General features: G+C 45.1%; 2 protein-coding genes and 2 long non-coding RNA genes across 6 annotated transcripts; 2 read left to right on the forward strand and 2 right to left on the reverse strand.

Moving 5' to 3' along the window:
• Positions 1-16,145: 16,145 nt before the first annotated feature.
• Hoxa1 (homeobox A1) lies at positions 16,146-20,786 on the reverse strand. 3 transcript variants are annotated; one of them, NM_001311118.1, is made up of 3 exons: positions 18,644-19,096; positions 18,346-18,440; positions 16,146-17,868 (listed from the first exon to the last, which is right to left on the reverse strand). In NM_001311118.1, exons 1-2 carry the CDS (start codon positions 18,998-19,000, stop codon positions 18,381-18,383), a joined length of 417 nt encoding a protein of 138 aa, NP_001298047.1. In that variant the 5' UTR covers positions 19,001-19,096; the 3' UTR covers positions 16,146-17,868; positions 18,346-18,380. The 3 variants fall into 3 exon arrangements, with proteins under 3 accessions (NP_001298047.1, NP_034579.3, XP_006505670.1); XM_006505607.3 differs by adding an exon at positions 19,922-20,786 and having other exon boundaries at positions 16,368-17,868; positions 18,346-19,056; NM_010449.4 differs by having other exon boundaries at positions 18,346-19,096.
• Positions 17,681-19,308, forward strand: Hotairm2 (Hoxa transcript antisense RNA, myeloid-specific 2). The gene is made up of 3 exons (NR_146400.1): positions 17,681-17,761; positions 18,669-18,757; positions 19,069-19,308. It is a non-coding gene; the product is annotated as a Hoxa transcript antisense RNA, myeloid-specific 2 (long non-coding RNA).
• On the forward strand, positions 19,303-22,799 carry Hotairm1 (Hoxa transcript antisense RNA, myeloid-specific 1). The gene is made up of 2 exons (NR_131181.1): positions 19,303-19,465; positions 22,710-22,799. It is a non-coding gene; the product is annotated as a Hoxa transcript antisense RNA, myeloid-specific 1 (long non-coding RNA).
• A 396-nt stretch (positions 22,800-23,195) lies between these two features.
• Hoxa2 (homeobox A2) lies at positions 23,196-25,610 on the reverse strand. Its single transcript, NM_010451.2, has 2 exons — positions 25,045-25,610; positions 23,196-24,404 (listed from the first exon to the last, which is right to left on the reverse strand). The coding sequence occupies exons 1-2, from the start codon at positions 25,421-25,423 to the stop codon at positions 23,665-23,667; spliced, it is 1,119 nt and encodes a 372-aa protein (NP_034581.1). The 5' UTR covers positions 25,424-25,610; the 3' UTR covers positions 23,196-23,664.
• Between the last annotated feature and the right edge of the window lie 630 nt (positions 25,611-26,240).

A 26,240-nucleotide genomic window follows, 5' to 3' on the forward strand; every position in this document is an offset into this window, starting at 1 on the left:
AACAAATGCCCTTTTGGGTCCCCTTGCCTGCACAGCTCTGGTACCACAGCTCTCTATAGCTGAGGAGAAGGTCAAGATTTAACTGTAAATGCCTGTGTGTTATTACCAATGCAATGCCTAGAGCACATTCAGCAGGCCCATTACTCCATCTCATTACTCTGATTTGCACATGGACCTATACAGATGAAATTGATGGCATGAGCTGGAAGAGCCGTAAGACCCTGTTTCCTCCTCCTGGGTAAGATTCACGTCCCTTCCACATTCTGCCCCACCCGGTTTTAAGAAATGGGGTCTCTCTATGGAGCCCTAGCTGTCCCAAAACTCACAAAGATCCACTTGCCTCTGCCTGCCTACGGCTGGGATTAAAGGCTTGTGCCACCACACCTGGCGCCTTTCATATGTTTTTAAACTTTATTTCATGTGCATGCGTACACTGTAGCTGTGCAGATGGTTGTGAGCTTTCCCTGAAGCTGTCTTAGAGGAGAGGGCAGGGCGCCAGATCTCATTATGGGCGATTGTGAGCCACCACCATGTGGTTGCTGGGATTTGAACTCAGAACCTTCAGAAGAGCAGTTAGATAGCTGGGCGTGGTGGCGCATGCCTTTAATCCCAGCACTTGGGAGGCAGAGGCAGGCAGATTTCTGAGTTCGAGGCCAGCCTCGTCTACAGAGTGAGTTCCAGCACAGCCAGGGCTACACAGAGAAACCTTGTCTCGAAAAACCGAAACAAAAAAATAAAAACGAAAAACAAAACAAAACAACAACAAAAAACAGAAGAGCAGTCAGTGCTCTTACCTGCTGAGCCACCTCGCCATCCCCCTTTCATATTCTTTATGGCTATGTGCATTAGATAGGAAAAATAACAGAAATAGGCTAGATTTCCCAAATTGCTACCTTCCAATTTGAGTTATGCTTGTGATGTATAAATGATATGTGGGCGCCTTAATGTTTCCCTCCACTGAGAACTATGACATACAAAGAAAGCAGTAAGCAAATAAGAAGGAGGGAAACAAGTGACCCTCTTGCTTCATTCTTAGAGAGAATTTTAAAGGATTCATTATAGCTTCCCCGAAACCAGTGAACCAAGAGTATAAGCTGAAAGCTGGGCCGTAGGTGCAAGGTGCGAGCAGACAGCCAGGGGCACAGCGGGGCTGTGGTAATCACTGGTTATAGCTGGAAACTTAAAACTGGCAGCACGAGGAAACCTCTTGGTCTGGAACCTGCCCGAGTGGTAGCGTGGTGCCTGGCACCCTGGCATGTGTTGCTAAGAGGAAAGATGATACATTTTGCTTGACGGAAAGAAAAGAGTCATTGGCTGCATGTCAATATTTTACTATGTTTTACAATGTTGCTGCACTAAACTGCCTGCTCCTGAGCTCATTTTCCTATTCTACTTTATGGCTCACTAATAAATGAACAAGCAGCTAGCGTCTTAAAACACATCCCTAATCCTCACTCTTCTGCACATAGAAAAAAAAAACCAACTCAGATTTCTCAAGGCATCTGTAAGTGAACTTTTCCTATAAATAGATGATGGGTCGGAGCATCTCAGTTTTTTTGTACTGCAAACTTAATTATGAGGTCATATCTGTTGGACTATGGATCAAGCCCATTTTTTTTTTCATTTAAAACAGTCATCAGGCTGGGCAGTGGTGTCACGTGCCTTTAATCCCAGCACTGGGGAGATAGAGGCAGGCAGATCTCTGTGATCCAGAACAGCCAGGACTACATAGAGAGTTCAAGGCCAGCCTGATCTACAGAGCTAGATTTAGGACAGCCAGAGTCACACAGAGAAACCTTGTCTCAAGGTAGATAGATAGATAGATAGATAGATAGATAGATAGATAGATAGATAGATAGATAGATAGATAGAACAGCCTTCTAGGACCAGGCCTGGTGGTGCACACCTATAATACCAACACTTGCAAGGCTGGAGCAAGAATTCAAAGCTAGCCTGGGCTTCACTGTGAGACCATATCTCAAAAAACAGAAGCTGGGCCTAGCAGCCAGGCCTGTAATCCCTGCTGCCCAGGAGGCTGAGAATGGGCAATCACCTTCAAAGCCAGCCTGGGAAACTTAGTGACAGTTTGTTCAAAACTTTTTTAAACGTTAAAGAGGCTTGACTTTATGGCCCAGTGAGAAAATTCCTGCCTATCTTGTGTGAGGTACAATCTTCAGTACCTTGAGAAAGAAGCAGCAGCTACTGAATGGTGCTGGTCCAGGCTCCTTTTGTCTCCCAGCTAAGAAATGGTTGTATGTGATATCAATAAGGCGAAGTAGTCCCAGAAGTAAATCGATACACTATAAATTAATGTAAAAGAAAACATCAGGTCACTGTCCTGACACGTCAGATTTATTATTAAAGTAGGTAACACCATAGCAATTCAGTACATTAGTTTTTATAAAGTAAAAGTCATGAGAGATCAATGATAATGTTGCCTTGCTGTTGCTCTTAATGGTCCATTTATAATAGCTACTTATCTCCTGTTATTTCAGCTTGCTTTAATAATGTCAGGCCAAGAAAAAAGATAATAACCATTATGGGAATATGCATTTAATTCAAGTCTCTCTAGCTATTTTTTAATCTGATTCATGTATTTGTGGAGTGGGCAGAAATAATTGAAAATACAGAGAGATTCTCAGGTATGTACAGGTATGTAAAGCCCTCACTATGTAATATATATTAGATCCAGAGTCCAAAAATATCTTGAGGTTCTGTGTATGCCTTTCTGGCTCTATTATTAGATAAGCAAGTGGATTTTGGGCCTATCTGCCTGCTAGCTCAGACCTATCTGCCTCTGTCAACATCAAAGATAACAGCTGAATCCAGAAAGGACCTCCTAGCCTCACTGTGTTGCCAAGGAAATGCAATCTTTACAAACAAATGGCATATTTTCCATCCATAGGTGGAACTTTACCCACACTCCATTCAGGGATTATGGCATCATCATGTGTGAACCAAAATTTTCCACTTCAATCTTGCAACTTTTAAGCGTCTGCTTGCTTGACCTAAGTGGACATTGAGGGCAGGCTTCAGTACTCATCTCAAATGACAGCCAATGAACTCTGCTTCTCAACAAGACATGGGCAAGGCCTGAAGTTTATTCTTCATGATTACAGATTGAGGAAGAAGAAGAGGAAGACATAGATGAGAGGAGGGGGAGGTATGATAACTCAATGCCATCACAATAAATAGATAACTTATATGCAACATATTTATTTCTATAATGAACTACTACTTTTTTTTTACAGAATAAAAAACATTTATTTGAATTGTCAATTTAGTCGTAAAGCCAAATCAATGCTATTATAATAATTTCCCCTCACTATCAGGAAAAAAGAAACCCACCCATACTCAGGGTTAAGATGTAATTATACGATGCATTATAGCCATCTTAACATTTTTATACACAGTAAATTCCTTCAGTTTAGATTACCTTCAAAAACAGAACTGAACCCACAGAAGTATACAGTATATCAAAAGGACAAGGCCAATAACACAAAATGATTTTATTTTTGTCACTGGTGACAAACATGTATCGCTGGTTTCTTAAATATTACTTATGTACTCATTAAAAATATGTTTACATCTAAAAATGTGACACAATAAGGAAGTTCTCTCTAAACATAATCTTTCCTGAATATATTTCCTAGTTTGTTTCACACATAGCTTAATCTACAAAATCATAAATAAAACTACCAACCAACTCTGTGGTCTAGAAATACATACAAACTGTGAAATCTGAGAAAGTACTTTCTACTTTTTCTACTTTACTACCACTTTTTAAAGTGACAATTATTACTAGTTATTAATTTTAATAATATTAAGGGACATTAAGAGACATATAATACTGAGCTTGGATGTAGCTAAATTGGTGATGTACTTGCCTAGCATATATGAAGTGCTGGGTTTAATACCTAGCACAAATGAGTCAGGTCTGGTGGTACATGCCTGTAACATCTGCATTGAGGAGATTAAGGGAGGACCAGGTATTAAAGACATACCTGGATACAAAGAAAGTTTGAAGCCAGCCTAAGACTCATGAGTCTGTTTTAAAAGAAAGAAAGAGGGCTGGAGAGATGGTTCAGTGGTTAAGAGCACTGACTGCTCTTCTGGAGGTCCTGAGTTCAAATTCCAGCAACCACATGGTGACTCACAACCATCTGTAATGAGATCTGACGCCCTTTCCTGGTGCCTCTGCAGAGAGCTACAGTGTACTTAGATATAATCAAATATATAAAAAAAAAATAAAAGTTTTTAAAAAACAAAGAAAGATGAAGGAAGGAACGAAGGAAGGAAGGAAGGAAGAAAACATATAGCACCTACTGCCCAATTTCCTTTGTATGAAACACAAAACAGAAATATCAACCGAGTGATAAGAGCTAGGGGCAGCATTAAATGGGCAAGGACATAACTGAGCTTTTGGCGGTGCTGAGAAAGTTCTGTCCTATAAGGGCATTCTATCTGGGAAAAGCCGTGCACACTTTTAATTTTAACACTCGGGAAGCAAAGGCAGATGGATCTCTGTGACTTTGCAGACAGCCTTGGCTACGTAGAGAGTTCCAGGACAGCCAGGGAGATCCTGTCTCTGGAGGAGGAAGAGTGGGGGAGAAGGGGGAGGAAGAGGAAGAGGAAAAGGAGGGCATTCTAATCCAATTTTTGCTACTGATCTGTAATATGAACTAGTTTAGTTGTTGCTATTGAATAAAAATGTAGAAAGTTATTTGACTTGGAATAAGCTACAAGACTTGCTTAGCTTCACCAGAATCTAGAAAAAAAAAAAGTTCTATTGCTGGTTAGTTGTGCAGCAAGAAAAGAAAGAAGAGAAAAGAAAAGAAAAGAAAAGAAAACAAAACAAAACAAAACAAAACCTAGGACATTTGGCTCCTAGTTCTTCTCCAAGGGATAGATAGATAGATAGGTGATAGATAGATAGATAGATAGATAGATAGATAGATAGATAGATAGAAGATAGACAAATGATAGAAGATAATTATAGATAGATGATAGATAGATTGAGAGACAGCTAGGTAGATAAATAGATAGAAGATAGTTAGACAATGATAGAAGATAAATTATAGATAGATAAAAGATAGATAGATAGATAGATAGATAGATAGATAGATAGATAGATGATAGATAGATAGATAGATAAATAGATAGATAGATAGATAGATAGATAGATAGATAGATAGATAGATAGATGAAAGAAGATAGAAGATAGACAGAAGATAGACAATGATAGAAGATACATTATAGATAGATAAAAGATAGACAAATGATAGAAGATAATTATAGATAGATGAGAGAGAGAGAGAGAGAGAGAGAGAGAGAGAGCAAACTGATCGTCTGACACAACCTTCATTGACTTGCCTCAGGACCTCGGTACCCACTGGCTTTCTTTCTACTTCCAAATGTATCAAGAAAATAACTTAGATGTTTGCAAAGTGCCCTGACCTACTTCAATAGCCCTATGGGAATAATCTGTTAAACTGAAGGTTCTTTGATATTAGTTACTTATCATAAAATATGTAACATCCTCATTTAGGGAGCTCAACTCAAAATCAAGTTATGTTGTATCTTCAAGTCTTCCCTGTCTAGAACATATCTAGCATCATTTAGTTAATCATGTAAAGTACTCGAAATATTCTGTTAAGATGTTTTAGGATTCAATCTAGGTTACAAAAGCCTATTTATTTAGAGCTATTTTAAAAGAACTACTTTATTTAGCTCCTCTGAAAATGTGATCCCTCTGTAAGAAAGCCACTTGTAAAAGTACAGGCACACACACACACACACACACATTCTCTCTCTCTCCAGGTCTTAAATACTATGAAAGAATGTAGAGACCCCAACACTGTGTTCACAGACTGCAAGCATAAGCATCTGTGTCATATTCCACATCTCTAAATATGAAACATTAAGGAAATACAAAAGCCATATCCCCAAGTCTCCTTTTCTATGTTTTGCAGCTTCCCAGGTGACCTTTTGAACTCTTGTCCCCGGGAGAGCCCAAACCCCGACTTCTCTCTGACCTCTACCCCCTGTCAAAACAGAAAGGACCCTGGTATCAGTTATTTACACTTTTTGATTGACTGATGGGTTACACTTTAGTTTCAATAAGCTTTAGTCTCTATGTTAATTCAAGTGACAGTCACATTTTAAGCCTTTTAACCCCTCATTACATAATAAAAAATAAAACAGCTCATTGATCTTAGAGACTTTAAAATTAATTTACCTAATTTTGAACTTTAATTTCAGTAAACAATGAAAAAATATTTCAGAAACAAAAAGAAAAATCAGATTCTTATGAGGGAAGAATGTCACAAACCACAGTGAGATGCTATAGAAAGGACCCAAAGACTATTTGCTTTTTTAATCATTCATTCATTCATACATTCTGCATATACTGCGAATATATGCACTCACCCTGTGCCAGGTATAGTGGAAGAGAGAAGCCAGGGCTAACATGATCTTATCTCTATGCTGGATGGCTTATAAAGTCATCCAGAGCTACACTGTAAGACTCTGGAAAGAGAGAGAGAGAGAGAGAGAGAGAGAGAGAGAGAGAGAGGGGAAGAGGAAGAGGAAGAGGAAGAGGAGGAGGAGGAGGAGGGGAGAAGGGAGAAAGGGGGAGGGGAGAGGGAAGAGGGGGAAAGGAGAGGGGAGAGGGGAGAGAGGGGAGGGAGGAGGGGGAGAGGGGGGGGGGAGGGAGGGGAGGGGAGGGGGAGGGAGGAGAGGGGAGGGGGGAGGGAGGAGGGGAGGGAGGAGAGGGGAGGGGAGAGGGGGGAGGGGAGGGAGGAGAGGGGAGGGGGAGAGGGGGGAAGGAGGAGAGAGGGAGGAGGGGAAGGGGAGAGGGAGGAGGGGAGAGGGGGGAGGGGGAGAGGGGAGAGGAAGAATTACAGGGATAAAGAGATGCCTCATTGATTAAGAGAGCTTAATGCTGCTGCAGAGGACTCAACTTTGGTTTCCAGCACCCACATGTCAGTTCATAACTGCATGCAACTCCAGTTTCAGGGGATCTGCCTGCTAGGGCTCCTGCATATAAGCACGTGGTACATATGAACTCAAAAAATAAGAATAACATAAATTAAAAAAATAAATATTTTTTTTCTAAAAAGTAGTCCCCAACAGGTCAGAAGAATGCAAAATCCAGTGGTGAAAAGAGGACAATGTTGAAGGAGAGTAAAGCAGAGAGCTTCATCCGCGAGATCCCGAGGCTGCCCAGAGACCAGTGAGCTCAGCAGGAAGGAATCCAATAGGCATTAGCCAAGAATGGAACAAAACTTCCCAACTTTTGACCAGAGATGGACAGAGGAGAATGACGCCCTTTCATACCTGCAGGTTTAGCACATGATCAGTTCATGTGCTCTTTTATGCCTGCAGCACATATGCACAAACTCGTGACACATCCAGTGTCTCCCACAGCCACAAACAAAAAGGTGGGGGTGGCAGCTGCCCCCTCCCTTTCTCTTCAATCACACTGAGAGGCCAGTTGGTGACAAGCCTTGCTCCGAAGCCCTTGATGGTGTACAAGAGAGCCCAGGTAAGGCATTTGTGTGAATCTCCAAACACAGCCACCACTTGCTGAGGAGTCACTTTGTATCAGGGTGGAGTTACTTTGTATCAGGATACAGCAACAGAACTTAAATTTTTACCTAGATCTTTAAAAGGATAACAAAGGCCTAGAACCAAGTAGCATTATTGCTTCAAGAATACAGTGTGATACTAAGGGGAGACTTTCCTTGCTTTTGCAGTTAACATCATATTTCTGAGGGAAGAGAAGTTCTCATTCAGTTGTCCCCTAAGTCTGACACAACTAGGTGTGTCCCCAGAGGGATACTCCCTTGAACTGCCTCATACTGAGGGTGCAAAGTCTCTTAGCCCAACTTGCACACCAGTGAAGCCAGAATCTCCTCAGCTTCCATGGTGTGTGAATAAAGCAGGGAGTGTGGAGCTGGCAGGCTACATAAGCAACTCGGGCAAGGCAGTTAAGGAGCTTGACTCTCACCGCGTTGTCTCTACCTCACCTAGATACATGTGTTTAAACTTTCTGAAATAGAGCTGGAAAATGGCTCAGATTCTCAGCATCACATAAAAAAGGGGATTAGCCACACCATGCGATAACACCATCTCTGGAAAGCAGGGACAGAAAGACAGGATGCCCAGAGCTCATGGACCATCCGGTCTAGCCAAAAGCATGAGGTCCAGGTTCAGTGAGCGACCCTACCTCAAAAGATAGGGTGAAGAGCAATAATAGAGAAGGAAGACTGAAGCCCACTTCTGACCTCCACACAAATACACATACAGGTGAGTGCACCTGAATACACATGTGTGCACACACCACACAGTAAATTGACCAGTTTCTTGTAAGATATGACAAAATTTCTGACCAAGATCTGTTGCTTATATATGCTTATTCTTAATAACTTTTAGGCCTTTCCTTTAATATTTAGTTACTACTGTAATTGCTATGATTACTATAGGAATGTTGATGTTACTGTTTCTATCGTGTACTTGGTTATTTTAAAGTATTTGTTTGTGTGTGAGAGATCTTCATGTGTAAGGGTGCACCTGAGTTGTGGTGCAGGGGAGGAGGTCAGAGGACAACCTCTGGGGTGGTGCTCAGTGTCTTATTTTGGAAGCAGGGCCTCTTCTGGCAATTGTCACTGTTCTGAGTACTCCAAGCCAGCCTGTCTAAAACTTCTGGGATATTCTCTTGTCTCTGCCTCCCATCTCATCTCAGGAGTGCTGGGATTACAGGCCTATGCCACCAAGTCTGGCTTTTACACAAGTCCCCAATATCTGAACTCAGGTCACCAGGCTTGGACAACTTTCACTTTCACGGGGACATTATGTCCTTGCCCTTAATTAATTTTTGTTTGTTGTTTTACTCAAGGTTTAAAGGAATATTGGAGATATAAGTAAACATTTTTATTACTATTCTTGCTGATAACATGTTGTGAGCCTCAATTTCTTCACTTTATAAAGATAGCATAAGAAGCCAGGCATGGCGGCATGCATTTTTAATCCCAGTACTGGTAGGTAGAGGCAGGAAGAGCCTGGTCTACATAGCAAGTTCCAGGATAGCCAAGGCTACATAGAGAGAACCTGTCTGAAAACAACAACAACAACAAACAACAACAACAAAAGATAGCTTAGGAAAACATGGTCTTAAAAAATAATAACCCAGGGGGCTGGTGAGATGGCTCATCAGGTAATAGCACCGACTGCTCTTTCCGAAGGTCCTGAGTTCAAATCCCAGCAACCACATGGTGGCTCACAACCATCTGTAACAAGACTTGATGCCCTCTTCTTGTGTGTCTGAAGACAGCTACAGTGTACTTACATATAGTAAATAAATAAATCTTTAAAAAAAACCCAATATGTTTTTCTGTTAAAGATTTATATTGATTTCCTTGGTTAATTCTGTAAAGAAGCAGACAGCAAAGTTAGTGGTGTTGGCATCCTGGATTCCGTAGATGAGTTACCTAACATCCTGTACCACTCCTTATTCTTATCTGTAAAATCAAAACAATAAAAATATCTTCTTCTTGGGAGTAACTGAGGATTATATGAGTTTGTACTTGTAAAGTATTTGGTATGGACTTGCCTCAGAAAAATCCTAACTCAGAATTTTAAGAAATTGAAAATCCACACAACTTGGATAAGACAACTTAATCATTAACAAATAATTTAAGAACTTTATAATTTAAGAATCTGAGAGCCAGAGATATAGCTCAGTGAGCCAGCACATGTATGGGGACTTGGTTCAACTCCCACCTCCTCTCTCTTAAGTTTATACTGTGAGAAAAAAGAAAAAACAGGTTTGTGTGCAAAACCACACTCATAAGTAGAAGCTAAATCTTGATCTTATAGAATGTGGATGTGGAACAGTGGTTACAAGAGGCCGTGGAGAAAGAACACAGGAGAAAAATAGAGAAGATCTGCAAAGAGGCACTACGTTTCTCTTTCATAAAGAAATGAATTCTGGGGTTCTACAGTAAAACAGCATATATAATTAACAATAATGCCTTATAGCTTTCATATTAGGAATTTAAAAATACAACAAAGAAATGGTGAAAGCTTAAGGTGTTGGATTTATTGTTTACCCTAAATTGATCACTGCACAATGCATACTTAAATCAAAAAATGTCACATTGTAACTGAGACTGTCCTTTGTTTCTGTGTTTGTTTTATTTTGAGACAGGGTCTCTCTGCATAGGCCCTGGCTGTCCTGGAACTCACTCTGTAGACCAGGCTGGCCTCGAACTCACAGAGATCCACCTGTCTAGAAAGTAAAGGGTTCTATGATTGAAGGTGTGGACTGCCCAGAACTTTATTTATACTTATTTCATGTGCATTGGTTTTTGCCTGCATTGTGCCTGTGAGAGGGTGTAAGAACTAGTTACAGACAGACCATGTGGGTGCTGGGAACTGAACCAGGGTCCTCTGGAAGAGCAGCCAGTGCTCTTAACCACAGAGCAATCTCTCCAACCCCATAACCCAATGTTCTCTTGATTACAAAGAACCTGTGATGCTCCAAGTTACCAGAAGTCAAGAGCTGTACCCTCAAGAAGCTGGAGATTCATGTGGAGAGTCAAGACTAACATTATGGATAGACTAGTTCATATCCCAGTTGGGGGCGGGGGGAAGGTGTGTTCCTAGTGGGAAATAGCAAAAAGAATTCTAAGTAGATTGGGGGAGGAGAGAGTAAGACTGGAGGAAAAATTCTATGCTGGAGTTTGATTCAGCTGTGGAAGTGGGAGCTACAAGGTTGCGCCCCAGAATCTCTTAAGTTTAGGAGCTGAGGTCCTAGCTCACCCAGCAGAGTGCTCCCCAGGCACTCCCCTCGGAGAATGGGGTGTGGCAGCGCCCACCTGTAATCCCAACACTGGGAAGGTGGAGGAGGGAGGATCAGAGAATCCAGGTCCTGTGCTGAGTTCCAGGCCAGCCTGACATACTAGAGACTATTCAGAAGAAAAGAGAAGCCTAGTGTTTGTAACTCTTTGCCCATCACCCTCATCCCCACCCACCTCCCCACCCTGTCTCCATCCCCTAGTTCAGGCTAAACTGAAGTAAAAGAAGCGAAGTTACAGAGTGAGGCTCACTCTCAAGTGCCTCTGGGTAACAGTGGAGCTGAGATGTAAGCCACCCTCCTCTCCAGGCTTAAAAGGGTAGATCAGATGAAGGTAGTTAGCTCTCTAGGCCTTTGGCCTGGTTTCTTCTGAGGAGGTCCTTCTTCCTCCTGGGTCTTGGTGGGGAACCCCTCAAATTCCACAGATGTCAAGAAAAAGACATCCCTCAGCAGCACGTGAAAGTAGAGAAAAAGAACTTCGGTTTCGAAGTTTTGTCCCTTGAAACAGACTTGGGACTCTTCTCTGCCCTGCAAGGTGTGTCGCGCACCCAACTCCCTTTTCATTGACTCTCAGAGGTGCGCAGGAGACCTGGATGCTTGTGCCTTTAGGAGGAGGAAATGTGAGCCGGAGCGCCAGAGGCTGGTGAGGAAAGCCGGCTTCGCCTCCTAACCACACTCTGGGTACCCTCTCATCCGCCAAGCAGCTGGGAAATCTGAGCTAACACAGCTGCCCCCTCCACGCCCTAAAGGAGCGAGCCCATTTGTTCCTCAGAGTGGAAGGTCCTCTTTCAAACTTTCAAACTTGACCAGAGCAGCATCAAAGCTACTCTGCGAGATTGGGGGAGGGGGGGAGGGGGCGGGAGGAGTGGAGTCTCCCGGTCTCCTCATCTCCTCGTCTCTCTAAACCGTCCTCCTTGCGGTGCTGCGATGATTCATCCTTTACCACGAAGCAGGCCATAGTTTGCAAAATGTCCAAGGCAGCTAAAAATATTTTAATTTAAAAAGAAAATTGTTCTTCTTTTTTTTTTTTCATTTTGTGTTGCAAGCAGTGGCACAAATTTTCCCCTTAAGCCATTAACCTTATACGCCTACAGTGAAAACAGGAGAGGATCTGATTCCTATAGATTAGTTTTGCGCAGCACGTTTTTAATTGGAATAATTTAAATTTTTGAAAAATGGATACAAGTGTTTTAGTTGTGCCTGGAAATGCTCAAAAAGAAACATTGGTCTTCTCATGTATTTCCAATAAATTCTAAGCACAGTACCTGAAAGCAATTCTGTAAGATATAATTAGACCTTTGGATGGTCCTGTCCATCCACTCCCGCCTCCCCACCCCCATCCCCCCCCCCCCCCCGTCCTCCATCCCCCAAAGTAAAAGCGGTTAGGGGCTAACCCCCTTGGCTTGGTTTGCAGTCCTGCAATCTAAAGCTGGCTGTACTTAATGATGTTATTAAAAATAGGGAACTAATTCTTCAAGGGCTCTGGTTCAGCTCTTCACACTGACAGCCCCTGGTCTCCATCAGGCTCTGCTGAGATTAGTAAGACCCCATGGGGATGAGATGAAGGAGAAGGTGCAAGCTCCGCTCTCCCAAGGAATCTGTGTGTTTGGATTTTGTCTTAGGAGCGTGAGTGAGCCACGGATAAATTAAGAAATATGGAACAGAACAAGTCAGGAGACAGAGCCAATAAGAAAACAACAAAACCAGAAGCCAACCAGAAGATCCAGGACCAGATCTCTTCCTGCTGTGTTACTCGTGAAGTTCCTTATATTTTGAAGGCCTGGTTCATTTAGTGGAGACCAATTCTGGGTGGAGAAAACTGCTATTTCAATTATTCTTATCAAGTCTGGGTTTTCAAAACAAATTGTGTGTGTGTGTGTGTGTGTGTGTGTGTGTGTGTTTATATGCCCTCTCTGAGCATTTTAAGGCTGTATGCCCTCAAGAGTAAAAAGCCAAAACTGTACCAGTTCAACAAAATGATAGAATACATTTAATTTAAAGGTTGTTTCAAAGATTCAGTAGTTCCAATGTGAAAATAACTAGAATGAAACAAAAGATAAATAATGGATAAACGACGATCAAAATTAGAATTCTAGAACTTGGAAGTGGGCTGAACTTGGGTTCTAAGTTATCCTGGTTTCTATTTAGAAATTAGGTACTGGTCACTGGCTCTTCTGCAAATCTAGTTCCTGGGCTCTTTTTCTGATCCTTAAAGTGAGTGAATAGATCGATGGGCCTCGCTCAGCTCTGGTCATCCAGGCACAAGGAATTCTAAAGCAGCGCTTCACTGAGGCACCAAGCCAGCTTATGATCTACTGGAGAGTCACCTGGTTAGCCATCCACTGAGTAGCTTCTCTGGCATGGACATGCTAGGTCATGTTCTTGCCTGTGTTGAAAAGCCTAACCTTTTCCAGGAATGAGATGCTTTTTACTGTCCCATCCAGTGTAGAATACTGCCCATTCACTGACTTCAACATTTTTGTTTGTTTGTTTGCAACAAAAAGGTCGCTTGTCTCTCAAAATGCTAAATTAGACTCAAACGCCTAGAATTCCTACTTTAAAGATGATTATTCTGGAGGAAGAAGCCCGAACAGCAGTGACCATTTTTCACAGGCATGCTCAGCCATCAGGGAAGCTTAATAAACCCCTATTTAGTATGCATTTATGCAGTGATTACATGAACTTTGACCTCTGAAGAGCTGTAGCAATTAGGTCCAGTGTCCAGCGTCTTCTACACACCGGTCCCCACAGGCTCCCTCCCTTCTCAATGCAGTTTGTGCTCTAGGAGGTCATAGATTATTAAAGCTGGCTTTGTAGCCCAAGAGTTTCTTCCTTGCAAGTCAGTTTTGCCCTCCACTCCTGACTAAACAGCCAGTTCAGATATTAGGGCTCTGATTGTCTATATTCCTCGAAAGCAATGGATTTCAATTCGGTCTTGTCCCACATTTTCACAAAGATTAGCTCTAGTGACTCAACGAGATTCGTTTTCTGAGATGAACCGGAACTCTCCGGATCAGACTAATTTAACATTTTTAAAGGTATTCAGTGCCACTTATTTTACTTGAAACCTGAGTGAATGGGCAGAAAAACTCGAGGATTGGCAGAAAAACTCGAGGAGGCGCAGTGGGAGGGCAGCTGGAAGCGTCTCTCTTTCCCCACAAAAAGAACTAAGAGGGAAGAGGAAAGTGTTTTAAGTTTCTAGTAAACATTGTTTAGCAAAAGAATAATAGGAAAGTTGCCCCTTTCCCGAAGAGGAATGGAACTCTAATTGTTGCCTTTAGCTGAGAGCTCAGATAAACTGCTGGGACTCATTCTAAAGTGACCCACCGCTGCATTCATCTCGTCTTGAACTTTCGGTGAACCTGAGATTAAACAGGGGTGAGCAGCTAAGCAGTTTGTTGTTAGCAGCCTTTTCAACAACCCTTTCAGACTGAGTAAATATTGATCGGTTTGAATCTGATTGCCCCAGAGGAAAACACTGCTGCATCTGAATAGCCTCCAAAAGTAAACTCTCAAAGGTGAACCCAAAGCCGACTTCACAGTCACAGCAAGACCTAAGGCAGGCTAGTTTGAGGACATCTTCCATTTTGCCAGTACTTTGATGATGAAGATGGAGGAAATAAAAAAATAAAACAAACAAACAAATTTTATATTGCAATTACCTGAGATCCCTGATTAAAACCTTTGTTTCATTTTTTAAATGTATCAACAAAATGTTATTTTCTGTTTCCCCTATTTACAATTGCTATCATTTCTCGAGGCCCCAACTCTGCCCCTCAGAGACCAGAACAGAAGACCTTAAAATGGGATGTGTTAAACGCCTTTGATTTAATCGATTGGGACAGCTAAAAAAGATACAAATGTTTTCCTTGTTGAAAGGTGTATTAATGTCTCCTAAATGCATTACTTGTTAGCTGATTTATTCTATGACCTAGGAAAGGCTAGGGATATTTAGGCATAATTTATCGTTTTCTTCCCTCTCAGCTTCATTAAAACCAGCACCTTGAAGATCGGAATCTCTAGGATTCCTGCAGGTCGGAAGGGGCTTTCAGATATTGAAATCAAGAGAGTGGTATGCAAATGACACTTTAACACATTAAAGTATTTGAAAAGCAGCCATCTGTTTTGCTTTGTGGCCTTACACTAATAAACAAAAGATACAGTATAGCCAGGCGGGTGAAATGAAAGAAAGGGGTGTTGTCTTTGAAGTTCTCACCATCCACTGGAATCTTTTCAGGCAATCTCAGAAGCCAGCAGCTGAGGGGAGGGTGCCCGGTGCCCTTGGTATGCATGCAGCAACTGCTCCCACCATTTAACAGGGATATGTAGAAAATCTCAGAAGTCTTTCAGAAGGCCTGTAAATTCTAAGGTTTTTTTTTTCTTTCTCCCCAGCCCATCTTTTCATATCATCCTCTGAAAGGGAAGTCATGTCTGTATTTGTGATACTGTAGATTTTTTCACTCTGCTCTTAGGGATCAATGCCTCCAAAATACATGTGAAAGCTGAAGATGAAGACTCAGCTCCTTGGTCCCACACTTGCCTAGAACACACAAGGCCCTAAACTCCATCCCTAGCAGCAACCAGGAAAAAAAGGTCAGAAAATGTTGCTTAAGCCCAGAAGTATGTTAAAAATAATAGCAAACTGTCAAGAGGTCTAGAAGAGCCATGCTGAACTCAGTCATATGTTGATTTCCTCTCATCTGACACATGCCTTAATCTGAAACAATTTGGATATACAAACACTTGGTTTGATTTCCACGAGCTCACCTGGAAGAGTCTGATTCTGGAGAAGAGAGTGTAAATCTAAATCGCTTTCCAGGTTATGTGGCACAGAATTAGAAATGTACCTAGACCCTTTACAGCCATGGTGGTAATGAAAGTTGAATCTTAAGGGATAAGATATGCAAGGCAGAGATGTAAGGAACTGCTGGGAGGGGTGGATGCTGATGTAAATAGGGAAAAGAAGGCTTTATTGAGAACAGACCATCAACTTAAAAGGTAATATAGCCTGACAATCAAAAAAAAAAAAAAAGGAACCGGGGACATCCTTACATCCTTACCATACTGAAGCTGATTAAATGTGAGTCTCTTTGCTCTGGGTTCAAGAATGTGAGGAAAGAGTGACTGAAGACAGTTTTCAGCTTTTGAAGGGGCTGGGTTTATGTTTATGTCAACATTCAGTTGGAGGTGAAAAGGTTAGCACTTGACCCAGGAAGTATCCATGTTTGTTGCAAATAGAGATCTCTGTCATATATTTCTTTACTGTTTTTTTTCCAGTTTGAACTCTGATTATAATAAAAAAAGAGCTGTTGTTATTGTAAAAAGTTCGGTGCATTAAATAGACATAGGTTGGATGAAAATGTTCTTCCAGGGAAAGCTGCAAGCTTCATGACAGAGGAAAGCCTACTTCTTTGAAAATAAACACCACCCTCCCTTCCCCATGTGAAATGGGCCAACTTAGTAGTAAGCAACCACTGTAGTCCAGCCAAATACACAAGATGCTTAGGCATACCTAAAACTTGAATACTTTTATTACAGACATCTTAAGACCCGTAAACTCTGCTCTGGACCACATCACTCCAGGATCTCAGAGCTGTTCATGATTGTACAGTAAATGGAGACTATCATAGGCTCACAAAGAATAACTGATAGAACTCAGTGTGATATTTCAGGGACATCAGAACATTGTGCGACATGCAGAAGACTAGTCACGAATCACACAAAATATACATTCATTGTGCCATCCATCACATTAACAATTAGCTGGAAATACACTGGATCCAGCCATGATACAAGACAGTGTGGAAGGAAAGGGTGACTGAAAGAATGAATACCTTTGGGTTACAAATGATCCAGCATGATTTTTAAATGCAGGGTGGCCAGAGAAGCAGGAAGAATTGGTTAGAGTTTGGGAAGACCTGGCACAGGCAAAGTGCTTGGCAGGCCTTCTTAACTCTGAAAGAACCAATTGAGGCCAACTTCTGAGGCATCTGACTCTGTTTGAATGAAAGAGGTTTTCTTCTTTCGCCCATAATCACACATGAACTGTACCAGTTTTGAGAATTTGTCCACCCTGTTTGATTTAGTGACCTACATATTTCTATAAAATGTGTATAAAGATAAATCTCTGACGGGAAAGCATTTACAACCAGCAAACTCACACACATGAAACCAGCTAAGTTAGGGGGTGAATTAATTGTGTAAACACAGTGCATCTCTTCTTCATGAGTCTTTGGACACTCTCTCTCCTCTATGTCCTACTTAAGGGCTAGGTGGAGAAGAACAATACATAGATAAAAGGAGAGATGCCTCCTTCCTGCAAATGTCTGATGGCAAAGGGAACTAACTGTTCTCCAGCCGACATCTAAAAGGAATCATAGGTTGTGGGGAGAAAAAAATCTCACAACAGTGAAGGAAAGGATGTTGGGAGCCATCAGCAATTGATGTGGACACCCGATGTGGATGAAGGAGTTAACTTCCAACCAAGGCTCCAGAATTCTCTGGAAATACCTTATCTTGGCCAGGAGCTCCCCAGATGGGACGAGAAAGGAAGAGAGAGTCTGTAAAGAAAGGAAGATAAGCTAAGAATGTGCTTTGGGTAAGAAATCCCAGCCCAGGGAGAAGCCTGGGCTGCAGAGTTGGGCTGGAGTAGCCTCAGTGGGAGGTAGTCAGAGTGTCTGAGGTAGACGATGCCGGAGAAGGGGCACTGGGCGAGGGGCTAGATTTCTCAGATGATTCTTCCGTTTTCTCATCGCTGCCAGGAGGAGTGGCAGGGGAGATGGGCAGGAGCCCCTCCTTCTCACGCTTCTTCTGCTTCATGCGGCGATTCTGGAACCAGATCTTCACCTGGGTCTCATTGAGCTGTAGGGACGCGGCAATCTCCACCCTGCGCGCTCGTGTAAGGTACTTGTTGAAGTGGAACTCCTTCTCCAGCTCTGTGAGCTGCTTGGTGGTGAAATTGGTGCGCACTGCGTTGGGTTGACCCACGTAGCCGTACTCTCCAACTTTCCCTAGGGTAGGGGAGGAAGAGAGAAAAGATTAAAAAAAAAATCTTAAACCTTTATCCAGATTGCCCCAAGCTTGAGGCAATATTCGGTTAACTACTCAGCGAGCACAAACCCTATCGGGAAGCGCCAGTGACGATGTGTAAGCAGTGTTAACCTGAAGTCAACCATTAGTGTGATCAGGCTCGTGATTAATGGAGCCTTGTAGATATTAACAGGACATCACCATCACCACCATCACCACCATCACCACCTCCCACTCCCCGCACACTATCTAACTATAGACCATTTAAACCTCAGCCCCTGTGAAACGCTTTTGCCTCTGCACACCTGGGCACCCTACACCACTCACTACAACTCTAGATGACATTAGACATAAACAAGAACCAATCTTTTAAAAATCATTCATTTTCCTAGGAAACTAGGTGTGCCAGCCCCTTTCAAAAATCGAACAGCATTTGTCTGTCAGCCGGCAGGACTTACCTGTTTTGGGAGGGTTTCTTTTAACTTTCATCCAGTCAAAGGTCTGCGCTGGAGAAGACGTCTCTGAAGCAGGGGAACGACAGGCTTCTTGGTGGCTGGCGTGGAGAGGGGATAAGGAGTTATTATACGTGGCCAGGGCCAGAGTCTGCTGCTCTTGTCCATATGAGTGGTGAATGTACTGGGGCGAGCCCACTGTGCCCCCAGCATAACCCTGGTGGTGGTGGTGATGCTGGACCATGGGAGTCGAGAGGTTTCCAGAGTAAACAGCGGGAGCGCACGGGGGGTACCCACCACTTACGTCTGCTTCCTGATTTAATCCATAGGGGCCATAAGGCGCACTGAAGTTCTGCGCGCCATAGCTTGGACCACAACTCGAGTGGGAATAAGAAATCCCAAGGTTTCCAGAAGTCTGGTAAGTAGCCGTCTGGGGGTGGTGATGGTGGTGGTGGTGGTGGTGGTGGTGGGGCGAGCTGATCTGCACCCCCCTGCCCACTAGGAAGCGGTCGTCGCCGCCGCAGCTGTTGGCACTGACCGCGCAGGATTGGAAAGTTGTAATCCCATGGTCAGAGGGGTAAGCTCGCGCCGAGCAGGTCCCAGAGTCGCCACTGCCAAGGATGGGGTATTCCAGAAAGGAGTTCATTCTTGCATTGTCCATCTGTCACTGAGTGATTGGATCCTGCGAAGCCCTGGGTGACCGTGCCAACTTTCTCACTTCCTCCATAGGACCAGAGAAGAAAAATGATATGAATGTACAGTGCGCAAGAGGCGGGGCGGGCAGGCGGAGGGCTCGAGGGGAGGACACGTGACTCTACCAGCCAATGGCTGAGCCGCCTGCGAAAGTTTACCGGCTGCGGCCGTGATGGATCACCGTTTCAGTGGCATTTAAATCCCCGGCGCTCCTCAGTGTAGGTGACGCGCGCTCGCCCCCCCAGGCAGCCCGGGCCGCGGCGGTAGCAGCGGCCGCTCCCGGAGCTGACTTGGAGCACTGGGACCAAAGGGAGTCGAGACTGCCTTCTGCGCGCGCCCGGCTTTGCGCGCCTCCGCCACCAGATGTGGGGGGATGGGAGGCCCCCTCCGCGGCCCCTTCCCCACCCAGCCCAGAAAGCTGAACTGGCAAGAGGTGAGAGGGGATGAGGCCTCCTGGCTCTCTTGTGGCGGGCATCTTGTGGGCCGAAAATCTCTGCGTGGTCGCAAGGACCCTGGCGGAGCTGGGAGCACGCGGGGTGGGAAGGGTGGGAATCCAACAGACACCACGCCCTCAGCTCGGGGCGGCCGCCACTACCCAACCCCTGCAAGAGACCTGAGCCCGGAATCCCGGCGCCTAGGGCGAGGTTGCGTCACTGGCTCGCCAGCCTCGGAATGTAGAGGGACGTGCGCAGAGGATTGACTGGGAGGAACCATGGTGAATGTGCTGGGGACCAAAGCAAGAAAAGAAACTTCTGTCCTCATCCAAAGGGTCTTAGAGCCCTCTTCCCTGATTCCTGCCGGCCAATAGCATGGCAATGGGAGCTTCTGTAATTCGACCCCAGGGTCCCGGGATTCGGGGGTGGGGGTGGGGGTGGGGGGGGCTACGAACCCAGCTCTCTGGGAAAGGCCGGGTGTCCACTCTCTTCTCTGCCCTCTCTCCTTCTCTGTCGCTTTGCTCTTGGTAGCCCTGCAAAATCGGGGCAACTCTGCTACTGGAGTTTAAGGAGTAGAAGGCAAAGGAGATTGTTGACGCCAGCAGACGTGGCTGACTGGCGTGAGGGCCGAGCCTGAGCTGCAGGCCATCTGCCAACTCTTAGAGACCCAGGAGCATGCTCACTCTAGGGTAGGCCTCAGAAGGGCAGATAACAGGCAACTCCTAAAAAGTATGCAGACCTCCCCCGTCGAGTTTCTCTCTTCCAGGAGAGGCAAGTTAGGAGTGGAAGAGCCCCCCCTTCCCACCATCCCCTATTGCCTGTGTGGACTGGGGCATGGGGGGTGTTGAGGACCGGCAGGTGGGAGGGACAGATGACTGAGTGGATGGGACCCTTTCCAACGGGCTTGTGTGAACCTGCAGGTCACTCCCCAGAGAGACACGTGCAGATGTGAGCATCATCCCAGGACAGGGGTCCTGTTTCCCATCAACCTTGTCCTGCAATGATGCTGATGGTGTCAGTAATTGCTGTTTACTATTAGATGTCACGTCAACTCTAAGCTTGGAGAAAGAAAAGGCCAAACAGAGATGAGAATGGACATAGTCTTAAGGAGGAGAAATTCAGCGGTCACTTAAAAAACACCGTGCAGACAGTTCTGCACAAGTTTTCTTCTCGATGTTTCTAGCTTTATATCAGGCATGAAATTAACAGTGTAATTTACGTGTGAGTTTGGGGGGATCCCTTCTCTATAGGAAGGGAAGAAGAATGCAAAGTCACTCTTCGGGCTTCTGGGTTGTGTTTTTTCTCCACACGTAGAAGTTGTCCCCTCCCCCACACCTCTCAACCCCGCCCCCAGCAAACCTGGCCATCCTCCTGGAAACCTAAGCAGACCTACGTCCCTGGTCCCCCTTAGTGACAACTGAACACTTACCCCAACCCACTTTCGGGGAGTAGTATTTCTCTGTGACCCATGACTCGCCCCAAAGCATGGTAAAGGGAGGAGCACCCGGGAAGTGTCCTGCCTTAGCCTCTTCTTCTGGGAAACCATCCAAGTAGAGTCTTTTGGGAGGACAGTCCTCCCGCTAAGAGGAAAGAAGGGACTCCTGTGAGTCAGGAACAGGAAGTGAGAGAGGCTTGATGCTGTGAGCGCGGGTGAGGGCCTCTCTCAGCAGAAGGCAGTTCATTCCTTCTTCCCCTTGCCTCTTGCGGGGGGGGGGGGGAGGACGGGGGGGGGTACAGGGGGCGTCTGTGGGCCCCCTTGGTACCGATTTGCATTAACCTACAGGCTCCAGGACGCCTGCCTGAAAGCTACCCCCAGGCCTCCGCTCCCCTTCTGCTAATTCTCACTCCCCCAAGCCCTCTTTCTTCACCTGTTTTTCTGGGTAGCCTACGTGGGGTGTTTTCATCAGCAACACAAACACACTACTGGACCCACAACGCACGCATGCAGCGCTCGCTCGGGGCCTCCGCAGACCTTGCCCCATTAACCACCAGCTCGGCCTCTGCTCACTGCAGGCCCAAGCTTTCCCGAGGAGGCTCACCCGGAGCTCGGAGCAGTAGGCTTATGCAGCTCAGATTCTTTCCCAGCCCCCACCCCAGAGGAATCAGGAAGGCCACTGAGCAGGGTAAGAGACCTTTGGTCTTTTGAGCAGCAAGGAGGCCAGCGACCCACGCAGGAATCGAGCTGAAGTGTCTTTAAATAGCCCCAGGAGAGTGGGTGAAAGGCGAGCTTGGGCCATGAGTGAAATAATCCTCTGCAAGCGGCATGCTTGGCTCCAAGTGCCTCTTTTCAGGGCTCTTCTACTGGAAAGAGAATGAGGGAGGAGGAGACAAACCGAGGCCCGGAGCCGTTCTTGGCATCCGCGGCTCAGCCAAGCTGTTGTTTTAAAAGAGCAATAAAAATGAATTATGACTAAACGCCTTCTAACTTAATGCTTTCGGACGGGGATCCCCGGCAAATACGTAAGAGGATTTTTATTTGTGCATGTGTTCCTGCAATTGATCTCTTTGATGACATTCTCATTCATAGAAAGCGTTTGATTTATGAGCTTAGGACGAATCACATCCAGGAACTGCGCAGCCCTGGCCACAGCCCGGACACCCTGCTCAGATCTCAGAGCCTGGGGCCTGAAAACCACCACAGTCCCCACATATGGAGGCTGCTGAGGGATTAGGGGAGTAGAGGGTGAAGGGAAGGTAGAGAGCAAACCCCTGAATAAAGTCCGAGGTTTCATTGTAATTCCCAAGCTTTTGCTATTAAGAACTGGGTTCTTCCATCAATCACCGCCCCCCCCCACGCACATGTTGCTGCAGTTTCTCACGGTAAGTCACCAGAATAGAACCCAGAAAGGGAAATAAATAAATAAATAAATAAATAAATAAATAGTGGGAGGAGACAAAAGAAGGAAAAAAACCAGAACAGCCCAATAACATACCCTAGATCACATTTTATTGATATTTCATTTAAAGTGCTCCTTCTCTGTCTAATAAACTGGGTTAATTAATAATCTAGGGTGCAAAAACACTTTTAAAATCTCCACTTGCTAACCTGACTTCAAACCTTTAATGATTTATTATTAGCAATGTAAACAGATTTAAGGATTAAATATCGATTGTGTGTGTGTGTGTGTGTGTGTGTGTGGTGAGGGCAAGAATCTTGGGATGGCTGGAAAGAGCCCTTCCTGGCATGCATTTCCCAGCTAGTAACCGTGGTTTTGTTTTGTTTTGTTTTCCTCTGTCTTTTAGGTCTGTTTTTCCTGAACCCATCCACAGCTGGGAGATTAATCAACCACACTGAAAATGGGGGTGTGGGGGAGGGAAAGGAAGAGTTGGAACGTAGATGTTTGAAACAAATGTGTATAAATAAATGAATTTTTGATAACTCCGTTATTGACCTAGAAACTAGCAGCTTGGTAAGGGAACTCCATTCCACTCCACTCGTCCTAGAACTGGAAGTTTTTGTAGGCACTTTTCCTCTCCACACTCAAAAGCTTGGGCTAGGGCCAACTCAGGCTGCCCAAGCCCATTTCTATTACTAATGTAACTCTATGGCCTGAGTCTCAACACTGAAAACCAAATTCATTCCCTTAGGGGGGAAAAATCCAAAAAAAAAAAAAAAAAAAGTCTTGCCAGAAGCCCTAGCACTTTCTGGTTTTCTTCTTTGTTGCTGTTTGTTGCAGGCTTTGAACATGCCACCCTAATAAAATATATTAAGATTGAAAAGTAAATTGTGACCAGACTTTTATTTACCATGTTAGACTAAAAGAAGTATAAGAAATCAGTATGAGTCTTGAGAAAGAGGGGAAGAAAAAAATAAGAAAGCTACTTATAGCAAAGGAGAATTTATTCTACCAAAAATACGCATGACAATGCATTCTAATGTGGTACAAAAATAAACAGAAAGTGACAAGACAATTTATGGTCACTTTCTTGCAGGCCTCCTGTTTTGTTTTTCAGGAAAATCACATAGAAGCTTGTTGGGTTCTGTGTAAAAACCACTTAGAACGCCAACATAATTTGCAAGAGATGGCTTTAAAACTGTGTCAGGGGAGAACATTAAACGGAAAGTCCTCAACATTTGAGAGAGTAGGGGTAGATCAAGAAGAAACTAAAACGAAAATCAACTCCCAGAATAAAAGAAGGCAAAGCCACCTGGTCAAAGGCGTTTTGTTTTGTGAAGCTTTGTTTTGCTTTAATGTTCTTAGTAATTCAGATGCTGTAGGTCGATTGTGGTGAGTGTGTCTGTAAAAAAGTCAAAGCTGTCAGCTGAGATATCTACAGGACTGTCCAGGGAGCCAGGCAAGCTGGGCGACAGTGCATCTGAAAGCTGCAGGCAGGAATCTGTGGAGAAAACATTGAAGTCCTGCAAAGAGGGGACCTCGATGGCCTCGGGACTGTCATTGTTTAGGCCAGCTCCACAGTTCTGGCCCATTGTTGACAAGCAGTTAGGAACAGTGGGTGACTGGTGCTGAAAATGTTTCAAATTTTTCTCATTGCTGGTTAAAGGCGAAACTGGGAAAGTTTGGGAGTCGCCATTGTGTCCATTGGGAGCCTGCTGTTGAGAGAGCGCATTTTGCTGAAAAGTGTACCCTTCCCTCTCCAGAAGGGCCCCGGAGACACTGAGGGCTTGCTCAAAGAGTGACTTCTCTTCCTCGTCTTCCTCCACTTTGTCCGAGTCCTCCAGGTTTTTAAATTTCCCTTCGCTGTTTTGGTTCTCCTTGCACTGGGTTTGCCTCTTATGCTTCATTCTCCGGTTCTGAAACCACACTTTCACTTGTCTCTCGGTCAAATCCAGCAGCGCGGCGATTTCCACCCTGCGGGGTCTGCAAAGGTACTTGTTGAAATGAAATTCCTTTTCCAGCTCCAAAAGCTGAGTGTTGGTGTACGCGGTTCTCAGACGCCTGGATCCCCCGCCGCTGCCATCAGCTATTTCCAGGGATTCTGCAGAAAGGGAAACCAACAAGAGACACACATACAGTTGAAGGTGGAAGGGTCCGAGCAGGGTTATTCCATTGGAGCATAAATACAGCAGAAAAGATCAACTGCAACAAAATGGCCGCCCCTGGATGCAGTGCAGCTATTGTGCTGCCCTTCCTGGGAGCCCAGCCCGGGGAAGCCCAGTCTCTTCCACCTCCATCAAATTCCTGCCTGTGGCTTCCCCCAACCTCTTCATCCGGGAGCAAACTTTATATTAGCTACAACACAATTTATAATTAATGCATCAGCTGCTTAGCTGAGCAAGAGCGGTCTATCACTCTTCATTACTGTCAAAAAGCCAAACTCTAGGACAACTAGACAAGAGGAGGTCAGTTCCAACTCAAATAAATCATCCTACATTACACAAGTTAGGGAAAGTGCCCCCCCTCCTCAAAATATATATGTCTCATTGTGGGACTCGGGATCTATTTTCCCCTCCACCAAACCCACTCCTGAGACCACAGGGGCATGAGACCCGCCACCAGGCATCTCTCTCTCTCCCCCTTCCCTCGAAGCTCATGGTCCCCTCCCCCACAACCGCTCCTAGGGAAGCCCGGAGGGGGACAAGGGTCCCCGAGACCTGGGGCCAAGTCTCCGGACTGACCTTTGTGGCCGAGGCAGGCAGGGCCCGTGGAGGCGGCGGCGGGCGGCAGCGCGGTTTTCTTGGCCGCCTTCTTCTCCTTCATCCAGGGATACTCAGGCGGCTGCAGGGCGCCGGCAGGCACCGGGCTGCCGCGACTGCCCGCGGGGCTCGACTTGGGGCGGCCGCCAACGCCAGCGCCGTGGCGAGGGTGACTGCCCGGGTTCAGGCTGGGAATGGTCTGCTCAAAAGGAGGAGGAATCAGTGTCGAGTGTGAAAGCGTCGAGGTCTTGATTGATGAACTTTGAAATGTATCAGCGACAGGGGGAAAAGATGTCAGGCACTCAGCGAGCGACGGCTGGCTATTGATAAAACCAATCTCTCGCTCAAATTCGTAATTCATGGCCTTCTCCTTGGAGCCCCCTCGGAGGAAAAGTTCCCTCTTTTGGAGGGGCTTTGGGGGGGCAAGGCCCAGGAAAAAGGCGAGCGCGAAGGAAAAAAAAATCTATCATAGAAGATCGCTGCTGGGGTGTTTTTTTTCTAATTCACTGATTACAGCCGTATGGGGACCGCGCTACTATTAAACTATTGAATTCATGGAGACAAGGTTGAAATTGGACCGAATTGGCTGTCACATGATTGCTTCTGCCCAATGACAATTTGGGCTTTAATCAAAAGAAGCCACTGTCTGTTTGATTGATCCAAAAAAGTCAGAAAGGAACGCCTCATTGGGGGCCATCGAGGCTTTATTTACACTTTTTTTCAGGGCAAAAATACATATATGTGGGTGTGGATGGCAATGCCCCGGGAGTGCGTGGGGGGCGAGAGTGCCTGTTTGCCTCCTGATCTGCAAGGATCTAGTGTGCTCCCTGGAGTGTGTGTGTGAGTGTGTGCGTGTGAGCCCTGCTGCCGTCCCGCCAGTGGCTGCCCTCTGCCTCCCCCGCACACTCCGCGCATTGTTTGGGACTGTCGGGAAGACGCCTCGCACCTCACAAATCATTTAAGCACCTCAGCCTGACGCCTGCAGTCATTAACAAAGTAATCCATTAATCTTCAAAGTTTTGACACCCCAGGGCCCTGCATCTCAGCCACATAAGTTCTGCTAAGGCAAGAGAAAGGAGCAGAGTGGGAGAGAGAGAGGAGAGAGGGAGAGAGGGAGAGAGGGAGAGAGAGAGAGAGAGAGAGAGAGAGAGAGAGAGAGAGAGAGAGAATGAATATTG

The sequence above is a fragment of the Mus musculus genome, chromosome 6 (genome assembly GCF_000001635.26).
Source record: "Mus musculus strain C57BL/6J chromosome 6, GRCm38.p6 C57BL/6J".
NCBI lineage: Eukaryota > Metazoa > Chordata > Mammalia > Rodentia > Muridae > Mus > Mus musculus.